The sequence below is a fragment of the Meles meles genome, chromosome 18 (genome assembly GCF_922984935.1).
Source record: "Meles meles chromosome 18, mMelMel3.1 paternal haplotype, whole genome shotgun sequence".
Lineage (NCBI taxonomy): Eukaryota > Metazoa > Chordata > Mammalia > Carnivora > Mustelidae > Meles > Meles meles.
In genome coordinates, this window is record NC_060083.1 from 27,083,793 (window position 1) to 27,096,313 (window position 12,521).

The 12,521-nt window shown below is 47.4% G+C and overlaps 1 protein-coding gene and 1 long non-coding RNA gene across 2 annotated transcripts; both read left to right on the forward strand.

Moving 5' to 3' along the window:
* The first annotated feature begins 1,523 nt into the window (after positions 1–1,523).
* LOC123929539 (C-C motif chemokine 4) lies at positions 1,524–3,383 on the forward strand. The gene is made up of 3 exons (XM_045985341.1): positions 1,524–1,805; positions 2,316–2,430; positions 3,009–3,383. Exons 1-3 carry the CDS (start codon positions 1,730–1,732, stop codon positions 3,094–3,096), a joined length of 279 nt encoding a protein of 92 aa, XP_045841297.1. The 5' UTR covers positions 1,524–1,729; the 3' UTR covers positions 3,097–3,383.
* Positions 3,384–11,137: 7,754 nt separating this feature from the next.
* Positions 11,138–12,283, forward strand: LOC123930202. The gene is made up of 2 exons (XR_006816008.1): positions 11,138–11,361; positions 11,926–12,283. It is a non-coding gene; the product is annotated as an uncharacterized LOC123930202 (long non-coding RNA).
* The last annotated feature ends 238 nt before the right edge of the window (positions 12,284–12,521 follow it).

The following is a 12,521-nucleotide window of genomic DNA, read 5'->3' on the forward strand; positions in this document are numbered from 1 at the left end:
GCCCTGAAGTACTCCAAAATGTTACCCTGATCCTTCCTAGCCCACATTTGTATAGCACCCAGGAGGCCTGGCTCTCATCTTTCCCTCTTCATTCTTCCTTCTCAGGGCAGAGGCAGGTAGCCATGTGAGGCGGGGAGGTGAGCAGATGGGTCAGCGTGGGTGAGAGGACGGTGGACAGAGATCTTGATCCAACCACTGAAATTGCCCCCACATGTCCCACACCATGAACTACTGTGTTCTTGGTCTTTGTAAACTTCAGGTGGTCAGCAGCAGCTGCCCAACCAGGCAGGGGTTTCCATAAATGTAAGGAATTCCCTATGGATGGCTGGGGAACACCCACATGCTTGGATTACACATTTTATCCATAACATGGATAAGCTCATTGCTAGGTATTTCTGATCCCATTTTTACACTAGCAAAGCAGTCTTTATTTGGGTCTTCCAAACTTCATTCTTCCTGAGCTTTTTTCCCTTTTCTGTTACCAGTCAACTAAACACACTGAAGTCATTATTTCTTTTCTGTTCCCCTCTTGTTCTGGGATGGACCGATCCAAACTCCTTTTTGATTTCAGCCCTAATAAGACATGTCTTTGTGTGCGGCACTGACCCTGGTAGTTGACATTTTCTGTCTTTGTGGTCACTTTCTGTATTTGTACTGGAAGCAATGGGGTGGAAAGAAAACAGATTTTATTTATTTATTTACTTGACAGAGAGAGAGACCACAAGTAGGCAGAGAGGCAGGCGTGGAGGGGGGGGGAAGCAGGCTCCCTGCCAAGCAGAGAGCCCGATGCGGGACTTGATCCCAGGACCCTGAGATCATGACCTGAGCCGAAAGCAGTGGCTTAACCCACTGAGCCACCCAGGCGCCCCAGAAAACAGATTTTAGAATCAGATGAATCTCGTTCAAATCTTGGCACTGCCACTTAACAGCTGTGTGGTCTGGAGATAGTGAATCTTGCTGTGTGATCCTCCTTGCCCTAGGGGAATAATCACAGTCCTGCTCAGGGGTATGGTGGGGTTAGATGTCATGTGTAGGTGGCAGCTTGCCCAGCGCCTGACCCATCATAAATCTCTAAGTAGAAGTTGTAAATGTTCCTGAGCTGCCCTGCTTGGTCCTTCTGCACAAGTCAATGCTGGACTCTCTCTTTATGCCCAAGGAAAATACAGGGTACAAAGGTCACTCAGCTCAGCAGAAGGAGTCCCAGGAATGGGACATGGAGCCCTGGCCACCCCTTCCTTCCTGAGGCCAGGCTTGCTGCAGCCCTGGAAAAACTGACGTGAAACCTCCAGATTCTGGAGGTACCATCCCCCAGGAGCAGCACGGTTCTCATTTGCAAGCCTCTCAGGCAGGTGTGACTGTTTCATCCTTCCTCTTGGGTTTGCAATTCTCTCCACAGCCTTGATGACTGCCTTTGGTGTACCACTTCCCTCTATGGTGCAGCCCGTTTCTTCTCCACTACCCCCCCTCATAGTGATGACATCGCCCTGGGGAAGAGAAGCTGTGAAGGGCTGCTCACTGTCAGCTAGCTTCAGTTTCCGTATTGGCACCATGACATCATCTCTACCCTGGAAATTCCATTTGCCTTCCTGTGCCTCCAGCTCTGTCCGAGGCCTCAGAGTTCCTATAAAGAGGGGTTCCCAGATCAGTTTCAGCACAGAACACAGTCAGGTTCTGAAGCTTCTGGACTCTAGAGTCTCAGCTCCAGGAAAACCTCTCCTCTCTCAAGACCATGAAGCTCTCCGTGACCGTCCTTTCTCTCCTCGTGCTTGTGGCTGCCTTCTCCACTCCGGCTCTCTCAGCACCAAGTAGGTCCACTCTTCCAGCCACTATCTTCTAGAGTCATGGTGGAGACAGTGCTAACTTTTCTAGCTGGGGCTGATCTAACGGTGGCATCTAGGGATTGGACAAAAGGGAGATGGGAAGATTTCCAAGTAGCCTGCTGTTAAATGTAGAATCTGGTAGACATTCAGTAATAGTCAAGTTCCTGTTTTCTTAAGAAATAGCAACAAGTAGACTTATTTAAGCAAGTTCCTGTTTCTTTCTGTGCCTTGGTCTCCCCATCTGTAAAACAGAGGGAGGTAGACACATGCCCCGAGACTCAGTCCAGCTCTGATCTTCTAGAATTCTTTCATGCCTTTCTCTTATGATCTTCTATTCAGAATAATACTCCTACTTAGGGTGAGTGAGATTGGATACAAGGGACCATATTTTGGGGTCTGGTCATCTTACAGAGATAGCCACTGAATATCTATGATTAGAAGCCAGAATTAACAGGTCATTATAGAGCTCTGTCTCACAGCTGCGTTTCTTTTCAGTGGGCTCAGACCCTCCCACTGCCTGCTGCTTCTCTTACACCCTGCGGAAGCTCCCTCGCAACTTTGTGGCCGATTACTTCGAGACCAGCAGCCTCTGCTCCCAACCAGCCGTGGTGTGAGTATCAAGCCCAGAGTTGGTCTAGCAGGCAGGGTGAGGGTAGGATGAGAAAAGGGGAACCATTTGGGGAAATGTGGAATCAAGCAGTAGGGAGGCAGGTCTCAGGGCTGAAGCCCTCCAAGAAGTCAGAGAGGATCAAGTCATGAAGTCACCTGTTGAGTCTGGAGAGGGCTGGGTCGAAGCCAAGGGAGAAGAAAGAGGTTTCTGAGGGAGGAACTTAGCCAGAAGCCAGGAAACCAGGGAAAGTAAAAAAGATGATAGGAGATGTGGGCTGATTTCTTAAACCATGCTTAGAAAAACACACAGAAAGGTCATTGCTGGGGGCAAGAGAGAATGAGTGTGTTGATGTATCCTTATTGATTGCAAAACTCATTTGTTCCTAATCTGGGCAACCTAGGAGGTGGAACTAAATCTAGAATAGAAGTTAAAAGGAGTCCAGTTCTAGCACCACCCCAGGAAGTGTTTCCCCATCATTAGAGCTGTCCAACATGAACCCTAGTCAAGCAGAGGAAGATACATACGTACCATAGGCAAGGATCCATGGGATTCTAATCTGTCCATTCCTTGTCCCACAGATTCCAAACCAAAAGGGGCAGACAAGTGTGTGCTAACCCCAGCGAGGCCTGGGTCCAGGAATACATGGACGATCTGGAACTGAACTGAGCTGCTCCGGGTCTGGGTGCAAGAGTTCTCCAGGGAAGGTCACCTGAGCCTGACTCTTCTCACGAGACGCACCTTCTCCACACTCGTGACTCTTCTCAATAGCCCATTCCTTCTCTTAATTTAATCTTATTATGTGCTGTGTTTTTGTATTTGAAGTTATTTCTACTATTTGTTTTGCCAAAGGATATTTTATCCCCCGTGGGGATGGCCTGCCATCACTGTTTCTCTGTGATTGTAAATATGTGGATAATGTAACTGATTCCATGTGTTTTCAAAATAAAACTTCTTTAAAATTATAGACAATTTCTTTGCATTTTAGTTTGATTGGGGGTGAAGGGCATTGACTTGCATTATGACTGGGACCAACTACCATTTCCAAACACAATAAAAATGAGCAATTACTGAGTGCTTACTATGGGCTAACAGGTCTGAAGACATGACCTCACTTAACACTTTCAATGGGATTTTAACACCCTTGTAAAGTAGGGACTGGTTATCTCCAGCTTCACAGATGAGTAAACAGGCACAGAGGTGACATGACTTGCTTAGGCTTGTAGGTCTTCTAGGGAGCATCATGAAAGGATGATCCAGAAGGAGAGCTGTGATGCTAAGGTTTACAGGTCAGTGTTCTGCAGGGAAGTTGTAAATAGCAGCAGCACAATGTAGAGGGAGGAAGAAGTAGTTCAGAGTCAGAAAAATGGGTCTGCCTAACTTGTTACCCACATACCCTGAGGAAAGTCATCTTGCCTTCCTGGACCTCAATTTTGACACCTGGAAAGTGGGGGCCTCGAAGGGCATTTGTAAGGTGACATGTACGTTACCCATGATGGGGCCTGACATCTGGAAGATTCTTTCCTTCTCTGAGTCTCAGCATTCTCACTTAAAATGGGTCTCGTGTCTGTCCTCCTAGGGTCATCATGTGGTTTGGGTTAGTTAGTGATCAGCTCTTGAAAAGTCAAAGCAAATGTGAAGTATTGTCATGGGGACAGAAGAATGAATGTCAGATTGTCAGATCCAGGTCTGGATGGTTGCAGGAGTAACATAGAGCCACATCTCATTCCCCTTAACTCTTCACTCAGGACTTCCTCTTACAGGGGCGCCTTGGTGACTCTGTCCATTGGGCATCCAACTCTTGATCTCAGGGTCCTGACCACATATTGGGCTCCCCACTGGATATGGAGACTACTTAATTTTTTTTTCCCTCTTACATGGATCAGAGAGAATGTGGTCCTGAAATAAAATTATATGTTCAATCAAACCTTGACCCATGGGACATAGAATTTTAGTCTAATTAGAATTTCAGGAACCCTTTCAGATCATCTGATCCAACTTTTTTTGGAAACAGAGTGGGGGACTGAGAAGTGACTTACTCAGTGAGTGTGTGACAGAGGACTCTAGCCAATGCCAAATCCCAGGTTAGTCCCTTTTCTGTGCTCCATGTGACATGACTCTGTGGTCCCTTAAAGGATGACTCACTGTGTGAGGCGGATGAAGAGGAGCTACCTTGAAAATCATTTGAGTGTTCTTAGTCCAGTGGAAAAGCTGAGCGGGGCCCATGTACTTCTCTGGGGCTAACAGCCAATTTTCTTCCTTGCCCTGCACTAGCCAGCTCCTTCATCCCAGAGCCTGACTGGGCTTGGCTTTTGCTTTTCATCTGCCTACACCTGCCTACACCTGAGCTGTCCAATATATTTTCACTAGCCACAAGTGGCTATTTAAATTTTTATTAAATTTAATGAAAATTAGGGGCACCTGGGTGGCTCATTTGGCTAGGCGACTGCCGTTGGCTCAGGTCATGATCCCGGAGTCCTGGGATCGAGTCCGCATCAGGTTCCCAGCTCCATGGGGAGTCTGCTTCTCCCTCTGACCTTCTCTGCTTTCATGCTCTCTCTCTCACTCTCTCTTTCAAATAAATAAATAAAATCTTTTAAAGAAAATTAATGAAAATTAAATAGGATTGAGAATTCATTTCCTCAGTTGCACCAGTCACAGTTCAAGTGCTCATTAGCTACGTTATTAGCTTTGTGGCTGCCGTGTTGGACAGTACAGATATAAAGCATTTCCATCATTGTGGAAAGTTCCATTAGATGACACTGTCCTAAATGCACAGCCTAAAGTAGTGAAGGGAGGGGGCTGGAAGTAGGCTGGAAGGCAGGGTGTAGTCTTTGGTGAAAGATACACACACTCTGTTCTGAGGGAAGGGATTGGGAGAGAAAATGGGTAATCCCCTGACCTGAGACAAGGTATAGATCACCATGGTAGACAGAACAGCCCCCAAGATGTCCACATCCTAATCTCCAGAAACTGTGAAGATTGCCTTATACAGCAAAAACGACTTGGCAGATGTGATCAAGTAAAAGACATTGAGGTGGAGAGATTTTCCCAGATATCTGACTGGACTTTAAATGTAGTCATAAGCATCTTTGTAAGAGGGGGCAGAGGGAGATTTGACTATGGGGGAAGAAGTTAATGCGACAACCCACGCTACACGGCCAGCTTTGAAGATGGAGGAAGAGCCCACGAGTCAAGTTTTGCAAGAGTGCCGTTCTAGAAGCTGGAAAAAGCAAGGAAATGGCTTTCCCCTAGAGCCTCTGGGTGGAGTGCAGCCCTGTTGATACCCTTGATTTCCACATAAGGAAACATTTGGATTTCTGAACTCCAGAACTTTAAGAGAATATATGAGCATTGTTTTAGGGAACCAAGTTTGTATTCATTTGTTATAGCAGCAATAGAAAACTGGTATAATCACCGACTGACAAGTCACCCCCTCCTCAGTGCGGAAGGGAATGGCACATTCTAGAAGATGAGACCAACTTCCCTGCAGGAGAAACTTGGGGTGAAGCGAACACATTCCAAGGCAATGTATTATAATGAAGTGAGGCATCACCAGAGGAGGGTCTGCTGTCGCAGCTAAACACGAAGGCTGAAACTTCACCAAGGGTACAAACCTGCCAGCCAGGTTAAGAGGAAGCCTGCCTCTTCCTGAGACACCGTGGCCTTCTGGGGGTGGTGGGGTGGCAGAGAGGGGTCTTGGATTCCTATCTGGAGGAGTCCATCCTCTTATTTGTCAAATGAAGCCCAGAGTGGAGCCCCAATTTGTCTCTTCTTTCACCATTAGAGAGGGCAGAGTTAGGGCCAGAATCTGGGTCTCCTCTTCCACATGGAGCCCTTTTCCCCACACTTCCCTGCCCCTGCGCAAACTAGAAGGAGGAATTCAGCTCATCGGAGAACAGAGCTCCAGAGAGGGCTGCAGGAAACTCCAATACCCTCATGAAGAAGTGCTTCAGCCTGGAATTACCGACGACAGGGTGGGATCCTCTCCATGGGGCAATGTGGGGCTTCACTTGTTGCACAATAAGGGACTGGTTCTTCCTTTCTCCTTTCTTCACGAAACTTCCTTTCTTAGCCTGAGGCCAGGGAGTTGGTATCTGACTTTCCACTTATTTTACCAGGTTTCTGGGTAGAGACCAGAAACCTACTCTTTTGCAATGTCTGCATCCCCCATTTCTCTCTCCAGATTTTGGGGGGGTCTGTTTCTTCATGTTCTGGTTCATGCAAGTTCTGTGTTCTCTCCCCATCCCACTCCAACCCAGAGTCTTCTGTTACGTTCCCATGACATACACATTTTCCTCCTAGGTGGCCAGGAGCTGACCCAGCAGAAACAGTGACCGAGGATACAAACTGAGCCACAGATGGTAGGAAGAAACCACAGTTCTTCCTGATGGTTGAGCCCGGCGGCCACATGGTGGTTCTGAGTAGCTTTCCACACACACCTTTCACAGACCTGAGGGCTTCGTCCTCTCTCTCTTTTCCAGGTGTCTCCCCCTGTCCTCCCTTCTAAACCCCTCTCCTCTTGAGTTCTCACAGAGTCCATGTGGACAGGAAAATGGAAAAAGATGTAGGAATTGAGAGACAAATTGATGAATGCATTTTTCTATATTTTAAATAGTTTCATTTTTAGATATAAGAAAATTGTGTGAACTATATACATTCAGAAGAGAAGAGAATATCATTATTTTATTTTATTTTTAGGAGAAGACAGGCTTGATCCTAACAGGATGGCTTGGGGACTCCCCTCTTCTTCTTCTTCCCCCCTTTTTTTTAAAGATTTTATTTATTTATTTTAGAGAGAGAAAGAGTGAGGGGCAGGGCAGAGGGAAAAGAGAAAATCCCAAGCAGACTCCACACTGAGCAGAGGCTGACACAGAGCTCAATCTCATGACCTTGAGATCATGACCTGAGCTGAAATAAGAAATCAGACACTTAACCAAGTGAACCATCGAGGCACACCTACACTTCTGGATTTACAAAGTTCTTGCCAGCTGGACAACTTCAGTTCCGACACAAAACACTTCCTTGAGCTTTTGAAAAGAGACTTCCTTGGCTGGTTCTGTGCCATTTGACTTTAAATGTCCTCATCTCTGTCCTAGCCAAGTCTTATGCTCTATAACAAAATATGTCATTGTTCACCCTCGGCTTGTCATGCCACAGGACAAAGCTGTACCGTGAGCAAGGTCTGGGGCTGGTAGGCTGAGCGTGCAGCTAGGTGTTCGAAGGATTTGGCAGGGATGAGAAATGACTCTTTGGGATATGGAATTCCAGGAAAAATGGAATTCCAGGAAAAATGGAATTCTAGTCAATTTAGGAGTCTAGACATGGAAGTGCCTACACTCCAAGTTCTCACTTGCCACCCTGAAACACAGGCACACACACACACACACACACACACACACACACACACACACACCCCAAGGAATAAAACTCTGATGGCTGCAGGTAAAAGGCTGGGTTTGGCAGACTGAGGACATCTGAGAATTCCCAATGTGTATGCTCAGCCTTTTCCTTTAATTTTTTATGTAGGTCTGACGGCTGCTGCAGGCACCTGGCCCTTTCAAGTGATAGTGTGTCATGAGGACTTGCTAAATCCCCAGATTTGTGATCATGCCTGGAGCAGTAGGGACATTGTTTTGTTTGTCGGGAAGAAATCAGGTTTTATCAGGTGGGTGATGGGTTCCTCCCGTCGATGTGCATGACAGGCCTCTGCAGAGTTTCTCTGGACCCCACCATTGGAGATTCCGGGGTGGGCTTGGAGTGTTTGCAAAGCAGGGACTTTCTTTGAGTCTCAGACTCGTCATTTGTGACATAGGGATGCCAACGGAGGTAACCCCACAGGCTTGTGAGGCTTTGGTGAGATGGGTGAGAAGACGGATGGGGAGCAAGCACAGGGCCTGAGAAACAGTCCTGCTTAAGGAAGGCCAAGTCCTCCCATCATTATGGAAGAGACCCCCCTTAGCAACCTCACAGCTGCCAATATTGACGTGCACGCTAGTGCAGAACTGTCTCAGACCATCATTACCTGTTGTTTCTTACTAGAAACTCGGAGTAGTCAACACCAGATTATATTGTCTTATGTAATTTCCACTAATTAAATGTTTCTTCATGACTGTGGTGAGAAGTCCCTGCTCCACATTCCCAAATGGGACGCATGCAATGCGGGGTATCGGAACGCACAGCTTGAAACAGTCCATTAAATATTTAACTTGAAGGAGCACATCCGTGGCCCCGTCAGTTAAGCATCCAGCTCTTGATTTTGGGTCAGGCCATGGTCTCAGGGTCATGAGATTGAGTCCCACATTGGACTCTGTGCTCAGTGTGGAATCTGCTTAAGATTCTCTCTCTCTTGGGGCACCTGGGTGGCTCAGTGGGTTAAAGCCTTTGCCTTCGGCTCAGGTCATGATCTCAGGGTCCTGGGATCGAGCCCCGCATCGAGCCCCGCATCGAGCCCCGCATCGAGCCCCGCATCGAGCCCCGCATCGGGCTCTCTGCTCAGCAGGGAGCCTGCTTCCTCCTCTCCTCTCTCTGCCTGCCCCTCTGCCTACTTGTGATCTCTCTCTGTCAAATAAATAAATAAAATATTTTTTTAAAAAAGATTCTCTCTCTCTCCCTCCTTGCTCATGCTCCCTCAAATAAAGAAAGAAAGAAAGAAATTCTTTAAAAAAATTTAACTTGAGGAAGCAAGATTACAAATGTTTTGGGTTAGTTTGGGAGGAATCGATGTCTCTTCCACTGTGGGAGAAAGTGTAAGTTGTGTGGTCTTTTTGGAGGACAATCTGGCAACATCTTCCAAACCTACATGAAATGAAGTCTTTGTATTTCCATGCTTAGGCATCTAATCTGAGGGAAATACTGATGTATATAAACAAAGAAGTACATATAAAATGTATGATGTATACAAGTAGCACATTGTTTATAATAACCAGAAAAAAAGCCCAACCCCACCAAAAACCACTTATATGTTCAACAATTGAATCTAGGTTAAATAAATTATGAACCATTCATTAATGGAACTTTAGATAGTAGTTATTTTACAAAAAGAAAAAAAAATACCCAGAAAGCTCTCTAAGACATCATGACAAAGCAAAATAATACATATAACTTTATTTCTGCCAAAAAAATGATGTATTTGTTTAAACACATATGTGTGTTTATAAAAGCATAGACGGAGACCTTAGGAAAATACACAACAAGGGGCACCTGGGTGGCTCAGTGGGTTAAAGCCTCTGCCTTCGGCTCAGGTCATGGTCCCAGAGTCCTGGGATCGAGCCCCGCATCAGACTCTCTTCTCCGCAGGGAGCCTGCTTCCTCTTCTCTCTCTGCCTGCCTCTCTGCCTAGTTGTGATTTCCCTCTGTCAAATAAATAAAATAAAATAGAAAAAGAAAAATACACAACAAACTGCTAACATTTGAGTAGCTCCTGGAAGGTTACTCTAGATATATCTGACTGAGTCATTGATCACAAGGGTTAATGCGTTGTGTTTGTTCAGTAAAAATGAACTTTCAAAGATTATGTTGGTAGATGATAAGAGTCATGTTCGGGTCCCTTTTAGAGGAGAAAAGAGAGTCCTCCCCTTGCCACCAGCATACTGGAGGCTTCTGCTGCAAGTTCTTTGGTGCTGTCTGGCCTGGCTCCGGACACTCACCCAGGCCACGCTACCAGCAGCTTGGGATCTGGCCAGCCACCTAGGAGGTGGGTCTGGGCTTGCCCTTTCTGTGCTCTTTGCTGCCCAGGTCCATTGATCTCTGCCCTGTAATGAGCTGCCCTGTCCTCTCCAGGTTCCCTAGTCCCTCCTCCAGACTGAAGAGTCATTCCTGATGTTTGCGCCCATTGTGTATCCAAAGATTCTGAGATGCTGGGTGTGAGCTGACTACCTGGGCTAGTCAGAGCCCTCCTCTGACTCTGGGCTGGCTTAGAATTTCTCTGCTCATAGGGTTGCTCGTCCCGGCCTCCCCAAAGGGGGCCAGGAGGTGCCGGCCCCCACTCTGACCACCAAGGACAAAGCAGACTTTGTCTTCATTCTCACAGTCATTGGGGTTTTACCCCTATGCCCCTTTCTCTGAGATCCGGTAACTGGTGTAGGAAAGAGGGTAGACCTCTTACTCAGACCCCTTTGAACACTTAGTACTCTCCTGTGTTCAGCTCGCCCCACTCACCCACACAGCCCTCTCTCAAGGAACCTCTGGCTCCAGACCAGAAGATGTCAGAGGCCACCAACACCCAGGATGGATCCTGTCTCTCAACCCCCAAGGGCCTGGCCAGCTGGGATCTTGGAACATTGATTTCCTTAGAGGAGTGACTTCACAGCCACCTGTTACTACCTTCAGGTGAAGGGGTGCCCCATCTTTCATACCTGTTCAGGGATCTCAGCCCTAGATGTAGCTCCAAAGCACACATTCAACCATCTGTCCCAGAAGGAAGCATTTACCCATATCTGGATACCCAGGGGCCCCAGATGGGCCCAGGCATATAATTCCTCATGCCCTCATAGTTCAAGGTCTCACTCTGAATTTCTGAATTTCACAATTGTTTTCTTTGGCCCCAGTTCCTAAGGGCACCAGGAAAACCAGTGCCAAGTTGTGACAGAACAAAGAACAGAGGCCTAAAAGTTGTGCTAAGCTTTTCTGTTTTGCATTTGCAACTCTAAGAAACCACCCCCTAACCAGGAGGGAAACAGATTGTGAAACAGAATGAAGGAACTAGAGCAGCAGGGGACAGTCCCTAGACAGCTTACCTTTCCACAGACTTGCCCTGCTCTACCGCCTCCCGCCCCGCCCTCTCTTCTGCTGACCCTGACCGTAGAAATTGGAGCTGGTTTCCTTGAGTGCATCACATCAAAGGCAGCATGAAGACAGGTGCAGTCCTTGTTCTGATGGCTTTCGTCTCCGTGGGAGTGGAGATGGCCTGCGCTTGGAGACCTCCTTTCAAAGGTGAGGATGCTGAGGGGATCCTACCTGAGAGCAGAGAAGACCCAGAGCCCAGCCTCTGACCCGGGGATGGTTTGGAACAGAAGCAGGCAGTGTGTCCGCTATAGAATGGAGATTGGGCATTCAGCAGACCTGTTTCCTTTGACCTACAGGAACAGTCATCCTGCATTTCTCATTCTTCTTATCAGACTGGGTTGGGTCTGATTAGAAGGGGCTTCTCTCTAGCTGGGAGACGTGCCCTGGTTGGGGACGCCACAAAGGAGTAGTTCGGGGATGAACACGGGGTAGGTGATAGGTAGGGAGGTGGCTATCTGTGATCAGAGATTTTCTAATGAAGTGGAATAAAGGGGGTTATGACAGTGCCAGGTTCTTGCCCGCTGGGACTGTGCAGACTTTGAAGCAGGGAGAACATTTTCCCTAGGGCCAGGCTGTAAAATGGGGGCCCAAGAGTGAGCATGTAGCCACCGAGGTTGAAGGGGGCATCAGGAACATGAAGGAAGAACCGGCCATGAGAGCTTCGGTCTTAGTAACCTCTCCAGACCCCACAGAAGCCATTGTATGTTGCAGGGCAAGAAAAAGCCAGTGTCTGCCCAGAGGTGCCCAAAGGAGTCTTTGGGATTTGCGCTGAAATGTGCTCGGGAGATCAGTCGTGTCCCAGGGGGATGAAATGCTGCAGCAATGGATGTGGTCACGTCTGCAAGTATCCTGTCTCTTAACGTTCGTTAAGCATGCCTGGATCCCAGTGCCAGGAGATTTCTCGTGAATCCACGAATCTGATGCTTGGCATTAAGAAGACTCTCCCACAGTCCATTCCTGGCTAACACCCATCCCTGGAATTTTAGCCCTGGAAGTAGAATGTCTAAAGCGGTGAAGGGACTGCTTTCTAAAGAGCTTGTGTCCAAAATAAACTGTACCTGTGGCATTATCCTGGCTGCATTATTTTTCCTTTCTGGGAATCGTGGTGGACACCCGGTGGGTTAGCAGGATTCTTAAGTGTGCACAGGCAGGGAGTCCATGAATACAAGGCCCTCAGAATACCAACAGGTCAGGGGAAGGCTGTCCCAGCTAGTTCCTTTCCTCCTTCCACATCTGTGACTTCAGGCAGAGCAAATGGCACAAGAATATTTTCTGCAGCATCCTGGGAATATGAATTTGGTCAAGCA

Bases quoted from the DNA above. Each gene is read 5' to 3' on its own strand.
- LOC123929539 (XM_045985341.1), top strand. From the start codon at position 1,730: ATGAAGCTCTCCGTGACCGTCCTTTCTCTCCTCGTGCTTGTGGCTGCC. The intron at 1,806-2,315 runs GTAGGTCCACTC...GTTTCTTTTCAG, and splicing joins TCCGGCTCTCTCAGCACCAA to TGGGCTCAGACCCTCCCACT. The intron at 2,431-3,008 runs GTGAGTATCAAG...CTTGTCCCACAG, and splicing joins TGCTCCCAACCAGCCGTGGT to ATTCCAAACCAAAAGGGGCA.